Consider the following 13,294-nt stretch of genomic DNA (forward strand, 5'->3'; position numbering starts at 1 on the left):
AGTTAAACTGTTGGGATTCTGTCCTTTTCACTGATTAAAGCAGCTCCTTAGTAGTAGCTTATAGTGCTTTTACAGAGTGTCTTAGATCATTTATCAAACATCTGTCTGATGTAGACTAGAATTTATATTCATTTTAGTGTTGAGACAACTAAGACATGGAAAGGTGAAGTGTCTCTTGCCTGAGTGTCTCGGGCAGTATGAAGAGTTCAAATGTTATGCTTTTGTTCTTATGCTTTACTGCAACAGACGACTGTATGCTTTTGAAAGCTGCGTTTTGTATCTCATTCTGTATCACCTCAGCATTTTACATATTTGTGCTTGGATTTTGAAGGGTGGGGGAAAAAGCATTGTAAAAGAAGGTATTTTTTGTGGCTGGTCTGACTTTCCTAATAAATATTAAATAGGAATTTAAAATGCATTTACTGTGCTCACTCTCATTGCACATGTCATAGGCAAGGTATATAATAATTAGATTATATAAGCTGTGATAAATCCATTAAGCCTAACCACTTCTTTTAACCTTTAGACAGGGTCCCTTCAAAATGAGTATTTGTTTCTTATAATGCTTAACATTCACGTGTGAACTGTTGCATCTTAAGCAGCAGTGCTTGCTTGTAAATTTTGGTGTTGCTTCTCTTCAGTGCATCTGTAAATCTTTAAACTTCTTTGCAAGGGCGTTGGAGAGCAGCCATATGCTGAAAGATGGGAAGATAAGTTATTGTGTTAGTTCTTGCTTTAGGTAGAAGTTAGTTACTGGTGCCAGGCAGAGACTGTGGTACATGGCAGTTCTTATATTCTTGACCTCAATAGTGTTCCTAATGTTGCATCTTTAAAAAAAAAAAAAAAAAAAAAAAAAAAATTAAGGCAGATTTTACCTACTTTCTTACAGTATTTGAATAAAGCAAGCTGTTTAGGTAATTTGTACAAACCTTAGCTTCGATTCATTAGTCTCTAAAGAAATATGATAGCGTATGCAGTGTTGGCACTTCTATTAGTGAGGAGTTGGCTTTGATATAACCATTTTCTTCTATCTCTTTTTCCAAGAGAGGGTGAGCAAGCAGAAGTATCAATACTAGGTGTATTTAGTTATGTAGTCATATTTTTCTGATGACTCTTAATAAATTTCACTGGCAGTCTTGTAACAGCAGAGTAACTTTTACTGAGACAGGTATTTGCTTCCCACCTTGCTGAGTTTTGCACAGGTGTTTGTTGTAGAAAGCTGTCCTGCACTTTTCAGTGTGACCTTTGTCTTGAAGTGGCAGAGATTGTGCTGTATGTTGAACCATATGTTACTCACAATGCATTTTAAAACTTTCCAAGATGAAGACAAGAAGGTGGGGGTGGAATTAGCGCTACAGGATGTGGAAAGAAAAAAGTTTCTAAAACGAATAGAGAATGTGTCTGCAAAACTTGCCAAAGCTGCACTGTGAGGGTTGATTTCCTCCGCCTTAGTTTAGTTAAAAAGACCTTAAGGCACATCTAAAGATGCACTTCAACGTTACAGAATGGGTAAGCAAAAGAATAGTATCTGCTGCCTGAAGAGAAATTGTGACACATCAATTATTGTTTTATGTGTACTATTTGGACTACAATTTTTATACAAAACAGACTTTAAATTTGAGTCGTTGATTGCACACATGTAAATGTTACAGAATTTTGGTATTAGACAGTACATACTTCAGATAACTAACCTTGTTTTTACACACCCGTGTGAGTTTTAAGTAGGATGAGGAGGGGAGTAACTTCAGCTCTGTTTTCTGCCTACCTTTTTCAAATGGAACGTTATATTTAATATCCAGAATGTGGGTATCTAACATTAGGCTTCTACATAAATGTAGCGTATTTTTTTCTGGGACAGATTCCCTGCAGCTCCTGGGTATATCAGTGACACAGCTGGTGGGGATCTCCTCTGAAATTCAAGTCAGTTTTATGTGGGTGGCAAAATAAAGTTTAAATCTGGAGTTGGGCTTGCTTAGTTTGAGCTTCAGATACAGTTTTATTCTCTAACAAAAACTGTGGGATGACTTGGAGATAAATATGTGAGTAAAAGCAGTGGAAAGACGCTGGTTTCCAGCATAGGATTGTTTTGGAAGGCACTACACAGATCATTACCTGGACAGATGTGAGTTTAAAAAAAAAAAAGTAGAGTCATAAATCCATATAAACAGCATTAAGTTTAAGTAACACTATTAAACTAAAAATATCCTCGGAAGATGAATTAGCTGAAGATTTTTTGCAATTACTGTAAGTTGCAGTGACATTTTTAGCTGAGGTTGCATGGTTTCATTTAAGCTTTATTAAACAAACTGGAGCTCGGGTATTCCCTGGAGAGTTGGAAGCAGCACTAATCTTCTGTTAAACTGTCTTTAACTTTATTGGAAACCATCCAGCCAAGGTAGCACTGAGGAGGTTTGTGTTAATAAAAGTTGCCCGGACAGAAGGACATAGTCTGTGACTTACTCCTTTTGTGGGAGAGACCATTTGTTTCAGTGGTGGTTTTTGGAAGTAGGCAGATAGAATTTTAAGAATTAGAATACAGTATGTAACTAAGGAAAATTGTTTTTATTATTTTGATTTAGACCCTCACAATAAAAAGTTAGCTTCTGTAGTCTTGAGGTGAAAAAATTAGGTGTGTGGTTCCAATTGCATTGCTTTCTCTGCCATAATATTGAGGTTATGCCACCTGTTACTGGTAGGAGCAAGGTGGAGACAGTTTTTGCTGTGTTGGCTGCCGTAAACTTGTTTTGGAAAGTCTGAAATGTTCTGTTTTTCACTGCCGGGTTATGAATGCAACAACAGTGTATCTGATAATGTAGTGTCTGTCTTGTATGTCTAATGAAAGTGGCTTGTGAATGGTCTTTACTTAGGTGTTTGTAGACAACCTCACCTCAAAGTGTTTGGTAAGACTGTGCCTTTGGAAAAAGTGAATGTAGTTAATGAAGGAACTGAAGTCGGTGTAGGAAACAGGGTTGTTAACTACATTTACATCTGAAGGGAGGAATAAGAATACCTCCGTGGTCTATGATGCTGCCAAGGACTTGTGGAATTGAGAGAAAAAAGGTAGCTTGTGGGTATGTATGTTCTAATTTTTAATATTGCTACAGTAATAGACGTATTGCTTCTGGAAATGTTACTTTCATAATTTAAGACTTAGTTTTATTTCCTCTTGTGCCATCATGTTTTATCTCTGTGTTGAATAATTGGTACTTTGGTGTTGGATTTTGTATTCAAATATTTTGTCTTCCAGACTCATAGTAAACATTGATAATATCTTTGATTTATACTCTGCTCGTTTCACTAGTACTTTCGTGTGCCTGGATCTAAATGTGTAATGAACTTATTTCTACAAAGCTTTGCAGATGATTTTAAATGGCCAGCATCTGTCATTTTAATGTGTCATAGAGAATGAATGGAAGTAATTACCTTTCCTGTAATTCCATGACCTGTTTTGTAGTTTCTGCTTGCAAACAACAATATTATGTGGTCTGTAGAACTAATAACTGGCTTTTGAAATGTAACATGGACTAGTAATATCAATTTATCATCTGCTATTAAATGATACACTGACAGTTCTTTTTGAAGGTGTTAGTAGTATTGGTTGACTGATTTTCTTCCCTGTCCTCTCCACGTCAACCCATCCTTCAGTGGGACCCCAGTCACTGCTGTGTTTCATGGTAGATATGTAGGTATGGGATTTTCTTGTTCCTGAACACTGCCTGAAACACACCCTTGGCAGTCGTTGGCACTTGAGGAAGCACCAATAACTGCTGCATGCAGTGCTCTTGGGCAGACTCTGTATCTCCTAGATGTAGTGGGCCTGAATTTCATTGCTGTGCTGCTTGTCTTAACTGGTGCTACAGTGAGACCTGTTTGCTTAGAGTAGAGACCTTCTCTGTCCTGTCAAGCTGCAAACCAGCAACTCTACCAAGGTGAAATTATTTCACTGCTCTCTGTTACATCAGAGTTTATAACGAGAAATACTGCTGTATGCAGTTCTGTCACCAGAGAGGTTGTTGCGTTTCGGTAACTCCTAGAAACATATAACTTGTTTCATGCACTTAGGGATGTAAGGTGATACATAAAATATCTCTGGAGTACTAATATGGTCTGCAATTAAGGTTGTCAGATTACAAATTGCTTTAATTTCTGTTAATACAGGTAAATCTCATAAAGGAATGGCCGGTAAATTTTATTATTATGAAAGTACTTGACTGACTAAAATAACTTTATATTCTAGCCTATTACATGTAGTCAGTTCACATTTATTGGATTAATAAAATTTTCTATTAAAACAGTAATTGGAAGTTTTACACGGCTATGGGCTGTTGTATTTCTTTGAATTAATCCTAGCAAGAAAATAGTGCACAGGTATAACTTGGCAAGCTTGTACGTGTGTTCCTGTTGAGAAGTGCTTTTGCGGTAAGTGGGCTCAGCAGTGACAGCAGCTGGAAGGTCACCCCAGCGTGGGGTGGAACGGGAGGGATTGTCAGTGCGGCAGGAACGCAGCACTGTGCCGATGTGCAGCTGGGCTCATACGGAGCCTCCTTCGCTCCTCCCCGCCGTGCTGCCACACTGGGGAGAAACTTCAACGAATTGGAACAAGGGACACAATATCATCGATGCTGGGAGAAAAAAATATTTCGCATATGATTTTTATGAAAATCATTTGAATTTTCTATGCAGCCAGGAACTAAACCTGAAAACACTGATAATGACAGAATGCTATATGAAGTAGCTGTATATGTTGTGTATGTTTCAGCCTTATTTTTGCAGCAAGCAGTAGCTAGGTCATTTGAAAGTCCGTTATAGTATGTGTAAAGCCATAAGCATATGGTTAGTTAACACTTTGTGTATAAACTTTTTTGCCAAATCAGTACAAACCAGATTGGATTAACTGGTGAGGAGTTCAAAGAAGTTAGCTAAGGGGGAGAAAAAAATGGAACGCAGAGTCTGTTTTTATTAAAAGTATGTGTGTGCTCACGCATATAAAATACAATGAATTAAAATATTTTCATCAAAGTATGGTCGCTAGGTTTTTGTCTAGGCTCTAGGTTGTTTGCTTTACCTTGACAAAATGATGAAGCTGGTAGCTTCGCCTTTTTACGTCCCCTTAGCAATCCCAAGCTTTTACTCATTAGACATCTGGTGGGGAGTTGTTCCTGGTGGCTGAAAATTTGCTGTAGTTACGTGGCGTGTAAGAGATGTGGAGGGGACGAGGTGAAGCATCTCTCTGAAGTGAAGCACTGCTGGTGATTTCTTGCACATGTTTGGAGGAAAGGCTGCAGTGTGAGGGTCGGTTTCTCTGCAGAATCTTTATTTTGCTTCCTGTTTCCGTAATGCAGAAGAGCTCGGGAGTGTGGAGAGTGTCGCTTCAGGTTGTAAACACCATATCTGAGAGCCTGTTTCCAGTTAGCTAGGGAATATCTTGGAAGAAAACTTTAACTGGTGTGCCTAACAGCATTTGAGCATTTGTTAAAGCATCGCACGCACAGAGAAGGGAAATGACTCTACAGACAGACGTTAGTATGAAATAGTGAAATTTAAACACCATATAAACCAGGTAACAGTATTATACCAACATTCTTCTGCCATATAATTAAAGTACGCTTGTTTTATTAAAATATGATATGTGATGATGATAACTTGAGTATATCTTTTGCCAAATCCGTGTTAAATGATAGCACCAGTGCTGTGTGGGTCACACTTTAGGTTTGTTTCTTAGACCCTTTGAATTATTTTCAGGTCAGAAGTAGCCAGAATCTGTAACAAAATTCAAAAAGAAACATGACCCAATTTCTGTTTCACACTACAATTGTTAAATGAAGTCACTAATCTGTTTCAATGTTGACTAGGATTAAAATTACAGAGGAGTGTTTCAGTGCGATTTACTTTTAAGGAGTGATTTTTCTTTTGATGAATAAATTAATTGAAATGTAGAAGTTTTAAAGAGAGCACTGGATTAAGCTCTCAAGTGTTCTGTTTTCTTTTGGCTGACAAAAAGCTTGACACACTTTTGGCCGTGTCACTGTTGTTTCTGTCTGGCTTGTTATATCAGGGGAAGGAAAATGCCTTACTATAAATACAGTGAAATAGCTGTCATGTCCAGCATCATTTCTTTTGGCTGCTAGATGGTAAATAGCTCTTTCTGCACTACATGGTAACTTACATGTGATCCAGGTCATGGTGTGTTATTCTCTGCAATGTGATTTTTGCCAAAGGACATGTTTTGTTCAGTGAGATACTTCACTTAAACACTTTGTTAGAAAGTTGCTTTATGCTTGTAAAGTCTGAAAGCACTGACTGCTTTTCAGGAAGCTCACATGCAAGTAGAAATGGGATGTCATCAAACTTCACGTTTACAGATTGTGAGCAAGTTTGGGCAGGTTCTAGCTGTCAATTAGATTTTGACCGTGCAAGAAAATCTTAGGTGAAGAATTACATTTAATCCAAAATTCAACTGTGGTATTCCTGTTAAATTCGTGCTTCACTGTACTGTCTTACAAGCATGTAAGTGGTGATTAAATTTTTTTTTTCTTTATACGGAGAAGTAGCCTGGTTGCTAGATGAAACTACTTGAAGCGTGCTGCTAGAGCTGGTCTTAATAATATTCACCTCTGTTGGTTACAGAGCATTTCTCTGGCTTACATGCAATGTAAAATTGATCATAAAGCTAGCTTATTTTCATTTTGTGTGATAATAATGGTCCTTAATTTAGAACAAATTATAATACACTTATTGTAGTCAGAGAAAACTTGGTGAATTGTTGTAATCATTGATGGTAACTTAAGGTCTACTTCACTTTTTTCGGGAAGATTAGATTATTAGAACTCATTTTCTAGTAGTCAGATTTTCCCATTATTTAGGTGAAATAATGCATTTAATGTCTTCCTATCTCTTTATTGTAGAGGTAAATGTAAAGTGTATCAGATTTTGAGAGTCCTTAGGCTATTACATTTCTATGACGTCTTTGTTGACTAAATCTCTCTCTCTCTTTTTTTTTTTTTTTTATCCTCTGTTCTCACTCACTCAACACAGTTACAGACATAGAGCTAAAGCGACTGAAAGATGCTTTCAAGAGAACTTGTGGACTCTCATATTATATGACTCAACAGTGCTTCATCAGGGAAGTTCTTGGTGATGGAGTCCCTCCAAAAGTTGCTGAGGTAATCTATGGGCTCGCTGTTTTTCTGGGGAGGCGTATACAGTTGATAATGTACACCTATAGCTGTGCACACACAATTATGCCTATACAGATAGATGAGCTAATTTAATTTCTTTCCATTTTTGCTAAAATATTGCAATGTATGTTCTCTATCTGAAGATAATGTTCCAGTCTTGGATCATGAGTTATCACTGATGTGTGCTTGACTGAGCTGCTGATTCCAACATGACTAATAGGTGGTAGATGACTTGGAATTAAACTTCTGAACATCTGGATATAAATATTGTATGTGTATGTATGTAAAAAAAATAATAATACCATCCTGCACACATGCATGTTTAAAAAAATATTTTCTTTCATAGTGTTGCCCCTGTCTTGAGAGAGAAATTAAAATGCTGTTGGTAGAGAAGAAAAAGATTAGCCAGATCTTTCAAATGATACCTTGCTCCATGTCATTTCTAATCACAGCTTCTCTTTCTGGTATCTTCAGTGTTACTGACCTCACAGGCAGCGTACAAGTCTTCCAGTTTTATTTAGACAATGTGAGTGGTGAAGTGTGCATTGCAAAAGGTTTAGCACAGTGGTAGAGTTACTTCTTTCCTAAGCTTAATCTTTTCTCTGCTCTTTTTTCTGTTTTTCCTAAGTGTTGACAAAGAGGATGGTATTACTTCCTTCTGTAATATAGTTAACAGTTTGATTTTTATGTGGGTTTTCAAGCTCTTAACAGGAAAAATTGCAGTGTATGTTAGCACTATCAAATTAAAAGAAAGTATGCCCATAGCTTAAAGCATGTCTTCAGTATTAATTTCTGTATATGTTGTCTGGATGCTTTGACTGTTAATAGCCCATAAGATTAAAAAAAATATATATATCCTACACTGTATATGATTGGTTTGAAATAATATAAAATATTGAGAATTTTACATTAACTATGTAGTTATGAAGTTAGTTTGTACTTTTTTATCCCTTGTATACCAGTGTTAAGGATTAAGTTACTGATTTGGGTGAAGTAAACTTTCGGTCACGAATAGAGACTCTGGGTTTTCAAATGTCTGCTGGCTACCTTCTACTTTGTTTTTTTAGAAATCTGTCCTTAAAGACACAGTTTTGCTGATGATTATCTGTTTAACACTCCTTATGGTTATACTGCATTTCTGGTTTTCCAGTTGGTGGAATAAAATTAATGGAAGAATCATAATTGGTTTTTGATGTCATCTCATCAAAACTAGCACATTGACATCTAAAATTCTAGCACAAATTACTGTGTACTGCTAGCATTCATATTCAGGCAATGCAGTAGTCATATCTGTGAGCTTGAATACTGTAAATTTGGACAAAATTTGGATTTGATTCTGCTCATACTGTAAAGGGGTGCTTTGTGATTCCTGGCTTCAGGATGTGGAAAAGCAGGCAAAGTCATTAGGCGGCTTAAAGCCGCCTTCTGAGTTTTGAGCTTTTCAATCATTAAAATTGATCATTTTGAGCCTCAGATTGGTGGGCTGTCTTCTCTGCATGTTTTGAATAATAGTTTTTCATATCTGAGTAGTGATAGGCCTTCAGGAATTCATTAAATTAAAAATGCAGAGTTTTACAGCAGGGACATAAAACAGTGAACTGAAACCAGTGGAACTTTGGTCAAACCATGTGCATGATTGCCATGCACACAAAATATAAATGTTCAGGACAGTAGTGTTCTGAAAGAATCACTCGGAAAAATGGAGTTGAAGATATTAATAAAATGAAATTAAGAGATATGCTGCATCTGCATTGTTTTAACTGCGGGAAAGCTGCTCAAGCAGTGAGGTGTATGAATACAGCATTTATTTTTAAATATAGGGAAATAATGCAATTACCATGTGCAGTTGTGGGCTCCTTGACAGAAAAAGTATTGTTCAGAGGAGGTGGAAGGATGGAATGCTGATAAGATATCAAGAAAGCATTTTTAGTAGCTTTGTATTTTAGACTGAGGAGGGGAAGAATGTTGAGAAAGGACCTCTGAACTTCAGCCTGTGCAGCCATTTCAATGACTAATTAGATTATACCTTTTATGTATACCTACATATATTATGATTGTGAATACACAGCATTCTATGATACTTACTAAGTAGTTAAGTGCCAGTCCATCTTTGTCTTCAAATGTGACTAATCGATTAACAAGCTGCAGGCCAAGTAATGTGAAGAGAGATAATGCTGAGAGAGACATGAAGGACATATTGAGGGGGCTGCCAAAGGACCAAGAACACAGACTTCTCAAGGACTGAGAGAGAAGAGGAGTCAGAAGGATAAATTCAGGAAAGAATCCAGGATTTTGTATACTCACTAGAGAAAGGAGCCAAAAGAATGCCTTGAGCATAGTCTCCTAGGCTTCCAGCAGGCTTACTGGAGCGTGTGGGCACAGGGCCAGGGATTTGGACCTGAAGGAAACTGTTTGTATAAACTGAGACTTTTTTTTAATAGAAAAGGAGCTGTATTGTTATACTCTTCAGTTATCCATGAAACATAACATGTCAGACTTACATTTTGTAAAAAAATGTGACTATGTACCATAAAATTATACTAAATTTTACATTCTGAAATTTAAATTGCTATGATCCTGTCTGGGTGTGGCTATTTTAAGTAAAGCTGCAAGAGCATTGAGTAATTTTGGAAAATACAAAATTGCATCAGATTTTAATGGTACATCTTATTAGAAGAAGTTTTCCAAATAGCACGTTAGTGTGAAAAATTGTGGAGTTCCTTTCCTTAGAAATGCAAACTAATCTCTGTTATATATTTATAACTATTCAGTGTTTATAAATTCTTCTCAAAGAATTATTAAGCAGCTAAATTCAAAGTAATGCCAACTGCCGATGGCTGTAGTTGCGTATGTTAAATACTGATAGATTGGACATTATCCATAGAATTCCTTTTCTGTGTTTATATCATATATCATGAACAGTCAATGTGTTATGTTGAAATAATATATAAATGTAATATTTGGCATTCAACTGATATCATAACTGAGATGTACAAAATTCAACAGAAGTGAGTGGAAAAACTCAGAAATAGGTATGAATTAGAAATACGCTTTCAGGTGGATGAACAGAGGAGACAGCTTTATTCGAGATAATTTGTAAAACAGCTGTTCTGAAGTCTGAAAGCACAGAAAGGTTAAATCTGAGTGATGGAGAATAAAGTGTAAAGAAAAGATCATACTATTAACATTTGTGAAGGAAAACCAGTGATTTCTTATTTGTTTATTCATATATATGTATTTTTTTTTTTTTTTGTCCTGGAAGTCCTGTTAATCTAGAATGTAGGAATTCTCTTCTTTTTTGTGCTCTTTGTGGTTTTTTCTTGATCAAAAATAATTATATTAAGACTTAAACTATAGCGTTCAGCAGAGCTAACTGCATATTTTAAAAAAAGTAATGATTCCAATGTAATATAAAGTTAATTTGCTTACATATGCAGTGTAGCCTTGAAGGCATCTTGTGAAATCAGAATGATTAGACGTAGAAAGTGTGGAATTCAAATCTCTGCCATGACATTGTCCATGAAGCATATACAATCATTATGTCCAAATAGAGCACAAATTTAGTTTTAATAATTTACCCCTTCAAGCGTTTGTAAATGGATTAAACTTTTGTAATAGAAGAGGATGATCTGCACGCCCTATAGGAAGTTAATGTATTTGGGTAGCACTGTGTCTTATAGTGGAATGAAACTGCAGTTTCTACGTAATGTTTTCTGTAGAATTAGATCTTTCTGTATTATCGGCCTCATTTACATTTACTTGCCTTCAGACATCTTGTAATAGTCTGACGTGGATAGCAATGAAAAGTGATAGCTTGAGGGGTGGGCAAGCAGAGGAGTTACTGAAGGTAACGCATAGAACTGTATCGAGGTGAAGTGTCTTCAGGGAATCTGTCTGCTTCAGCATTGTGTCTGGTAAGAACTGTGACAGAGAGGTGAATAAAAGTTTAGAATTTTTTACTACCTTGTTGCCTGATACTGCTTCAGAGGTTGTCTGGAGCACAGTCTGCGAATGAATTTTGCTAGTCTGCGTGCTATTGCTGGAAAGGCGACAATGGTACATTTTCCACACCTTGTTATACACAAAGCGTAAAGGGCAGGTAGAGTAGTAAATCTAATGTAGCTAGTCTGTCGTAGGTATTTCCTTTGCTGCTTCTTGCCACTACAATGCTATGTGGCTTAGCCAGATCTGTCCAATGCCCTTGACAGGCCCATGGCTGGTTTTGTTTGGTCACTCCCAGTCCTGGCTTAATTTTTCCTTGAGATGGAAACCACGCCTGAGATAGTAAGAGCAGTGACTCATTCACATGCCTCTGGTATTCAGCCCTCCTCTTCCACCCTTTCCTTGTGCTTGAGGATTCTGGCTGCGGCATTGTGACTGTTGTTACTGGAGAGGAAAAAGAGGATAGAAAGAGGGCTTTTGGGTCCAGTGACTTTCTTCTTGTTCCGCTTAACCTTGTGAACCTCTTGTAGAGTCCCAGCTCATTTAGGCTGAGGTACTTGGGGAATCAGATCTGTCTGAGCTTTGTCACTAGATGTTTCTGAAGCTCATTTTTGAGCCCCACACCATTATCCTCGAGAGACTCAAAGGAGACATATGCCAGCCTCTGCAGATACAGAAGTCAGTTGGCACGTAATACATTCTTTCGGAATTTTCAACTGATTCCTAAAACTACAGGTCCAGGGCGTCACGGTGACCTTTACAGCACCTGTTTACAGAGGTTTCTTGTAACTGCTGTCAGTTTGTTTCCATCTCTACTCAGAACTGTCTCAGAAAAGTGTCAGATTCCTGTCTGTGATTTACAAGTAATTTATTATGAAACATTATTAAGTGATTAAACTACTAAGGAAGCTAAAGTTTCTTGTATTAATAACAAATAGTGGTCAACAGATGACCTCAAAAGCTGTTCTTTTTGACAACGCAGGAAGAATTTATTTTCTCTGATGTCTGTTTCTAGTGTTCAGCTATTTGTTTTATGGTAAATAAATCTTTTGGCAACCAATTTCATTACACTTTGCTTTATCAGTGTAAAAGGCGCAAATTCTTTTAAAGCACTTTACTGGTTTCTTAGCTTACAATTAGAGTAACAAATATTGACAGTTGTCAGGTGTTTGGTAAACGGTTTCCTGGCATATAGACCTGTGTCAGTGAGATTGGGACTTTTTAAAATTTTGTTTTGGGAGACATGGTACTCAACATTTTGCAAAGGGATTTCAGCCTGTGGAGAACTGGTTTCCTCCTTATTCCACCTCATTATAATGTTGTGCTTTCTGACTCCTTTAAAGGACTGCACTTAATTACGTGGAATACCCTACATGGTTATGGTAGTGTATAGAAGTTCTCTTGTAATACTTAAATGTCATTTATCTAGTTATTTTGAACCAGTTTCACAGTCAGCTTCATCCTGGCTACTTATTCTCACTCTGCAGTCATCCACTTTGAGCTGGATTAGTGAAACCTGATAACAAAAAGGGTTAATTCCAACTCAGGTTCGTTCCCTGATTTCATTCGTAGTCCCGCAGCATGAATGCTTGTTTTGGCATAGATGTTGGAAGTGGAGGGACGGTGGGAATGAGTTATCAGGGGCAGGGGAAAGGCTAGCACTGGTTTAAACCAGCAATGAAACTACAGTGTTAAGAGAGGCAGAAGATGAAAACTGCTTTAAAAAAAACCAAAACCAAAACCAAAAACCAACCTGTAGGCAGTATGTGTCTGCAAAGAGACAGGCAAAATTCTGATTGTACTCAAATGTAGTTTTCATTTATTTTTTTAAATCTGGTTTAGAATTATTTCTGGGGTTTTTTTCAAAGATAAATTTGTTATACTAGAGTGTTTGCTGGATGCATCCAGTGGATTTATGATCCTAATTCTGCAATTTGTGGGAGGTGCCCAGACAGTGGTAGATTTTGTGCTGTACCAACTTCTATACTTCAAAACTGAAGTCCTAATTAATATGGGAATTTGTACACTCCTGTAATGATTTTGTTTTATGGTGGTTTAAAAGTAGATTGTTTTGATGTGTTGAAAACTTTAACTTGCTGGGTAGATTCACAGGATGTCACCCACTGTCAATCTGTCCACAATAATTTTGAAGCTCTGCTGACCTCTGAAGTCTG

At 37.0% G+C, this 13,294-nt stretch overlaps 1 protein-coding gene across 5 annotated transcripts in view; it reads left to right on the top strand.

Annotated features, from left to right (window-relative positions):
• USP32 (ubiquitin specific peptidase 32) overlaps window positions 1-13,294 on the top strand; it is a 79,181-nt gene that overhangs the window by 15,243 nt on the left and 50,644 nt on the right. For all 5 annotated transcript variants that reach the window (XM_075440119.1, XM_075440121.1, XM_075440117.1 and 2 more), the window contains one exon: window positions 7,036-7,163. In XM_075440119.1, coding sequence (XP_075296234.1) covers window positions 7,036-7,163 — 128 coding nt within the window. The remainder of the gene's footprint in view (window positions 1-7,035; window positions 7,164-13,294) is intronic.

Source organism: Opisthocomus hoazin, chromosome 20, assembly GCF_030867145.1.
Source record: "Opisthocomus hoazin isolate bOpiHoa1 chromosome 20, bOpiHoa1.hap1, whole genome shotgun sequence".
Lineage (NCBI taxonomy): Eukaryota > Metazoa > Chordata > Aves > Opisthocomiformes > Opisthocomidae > Opisthocomus > Opisthocomus hoazin.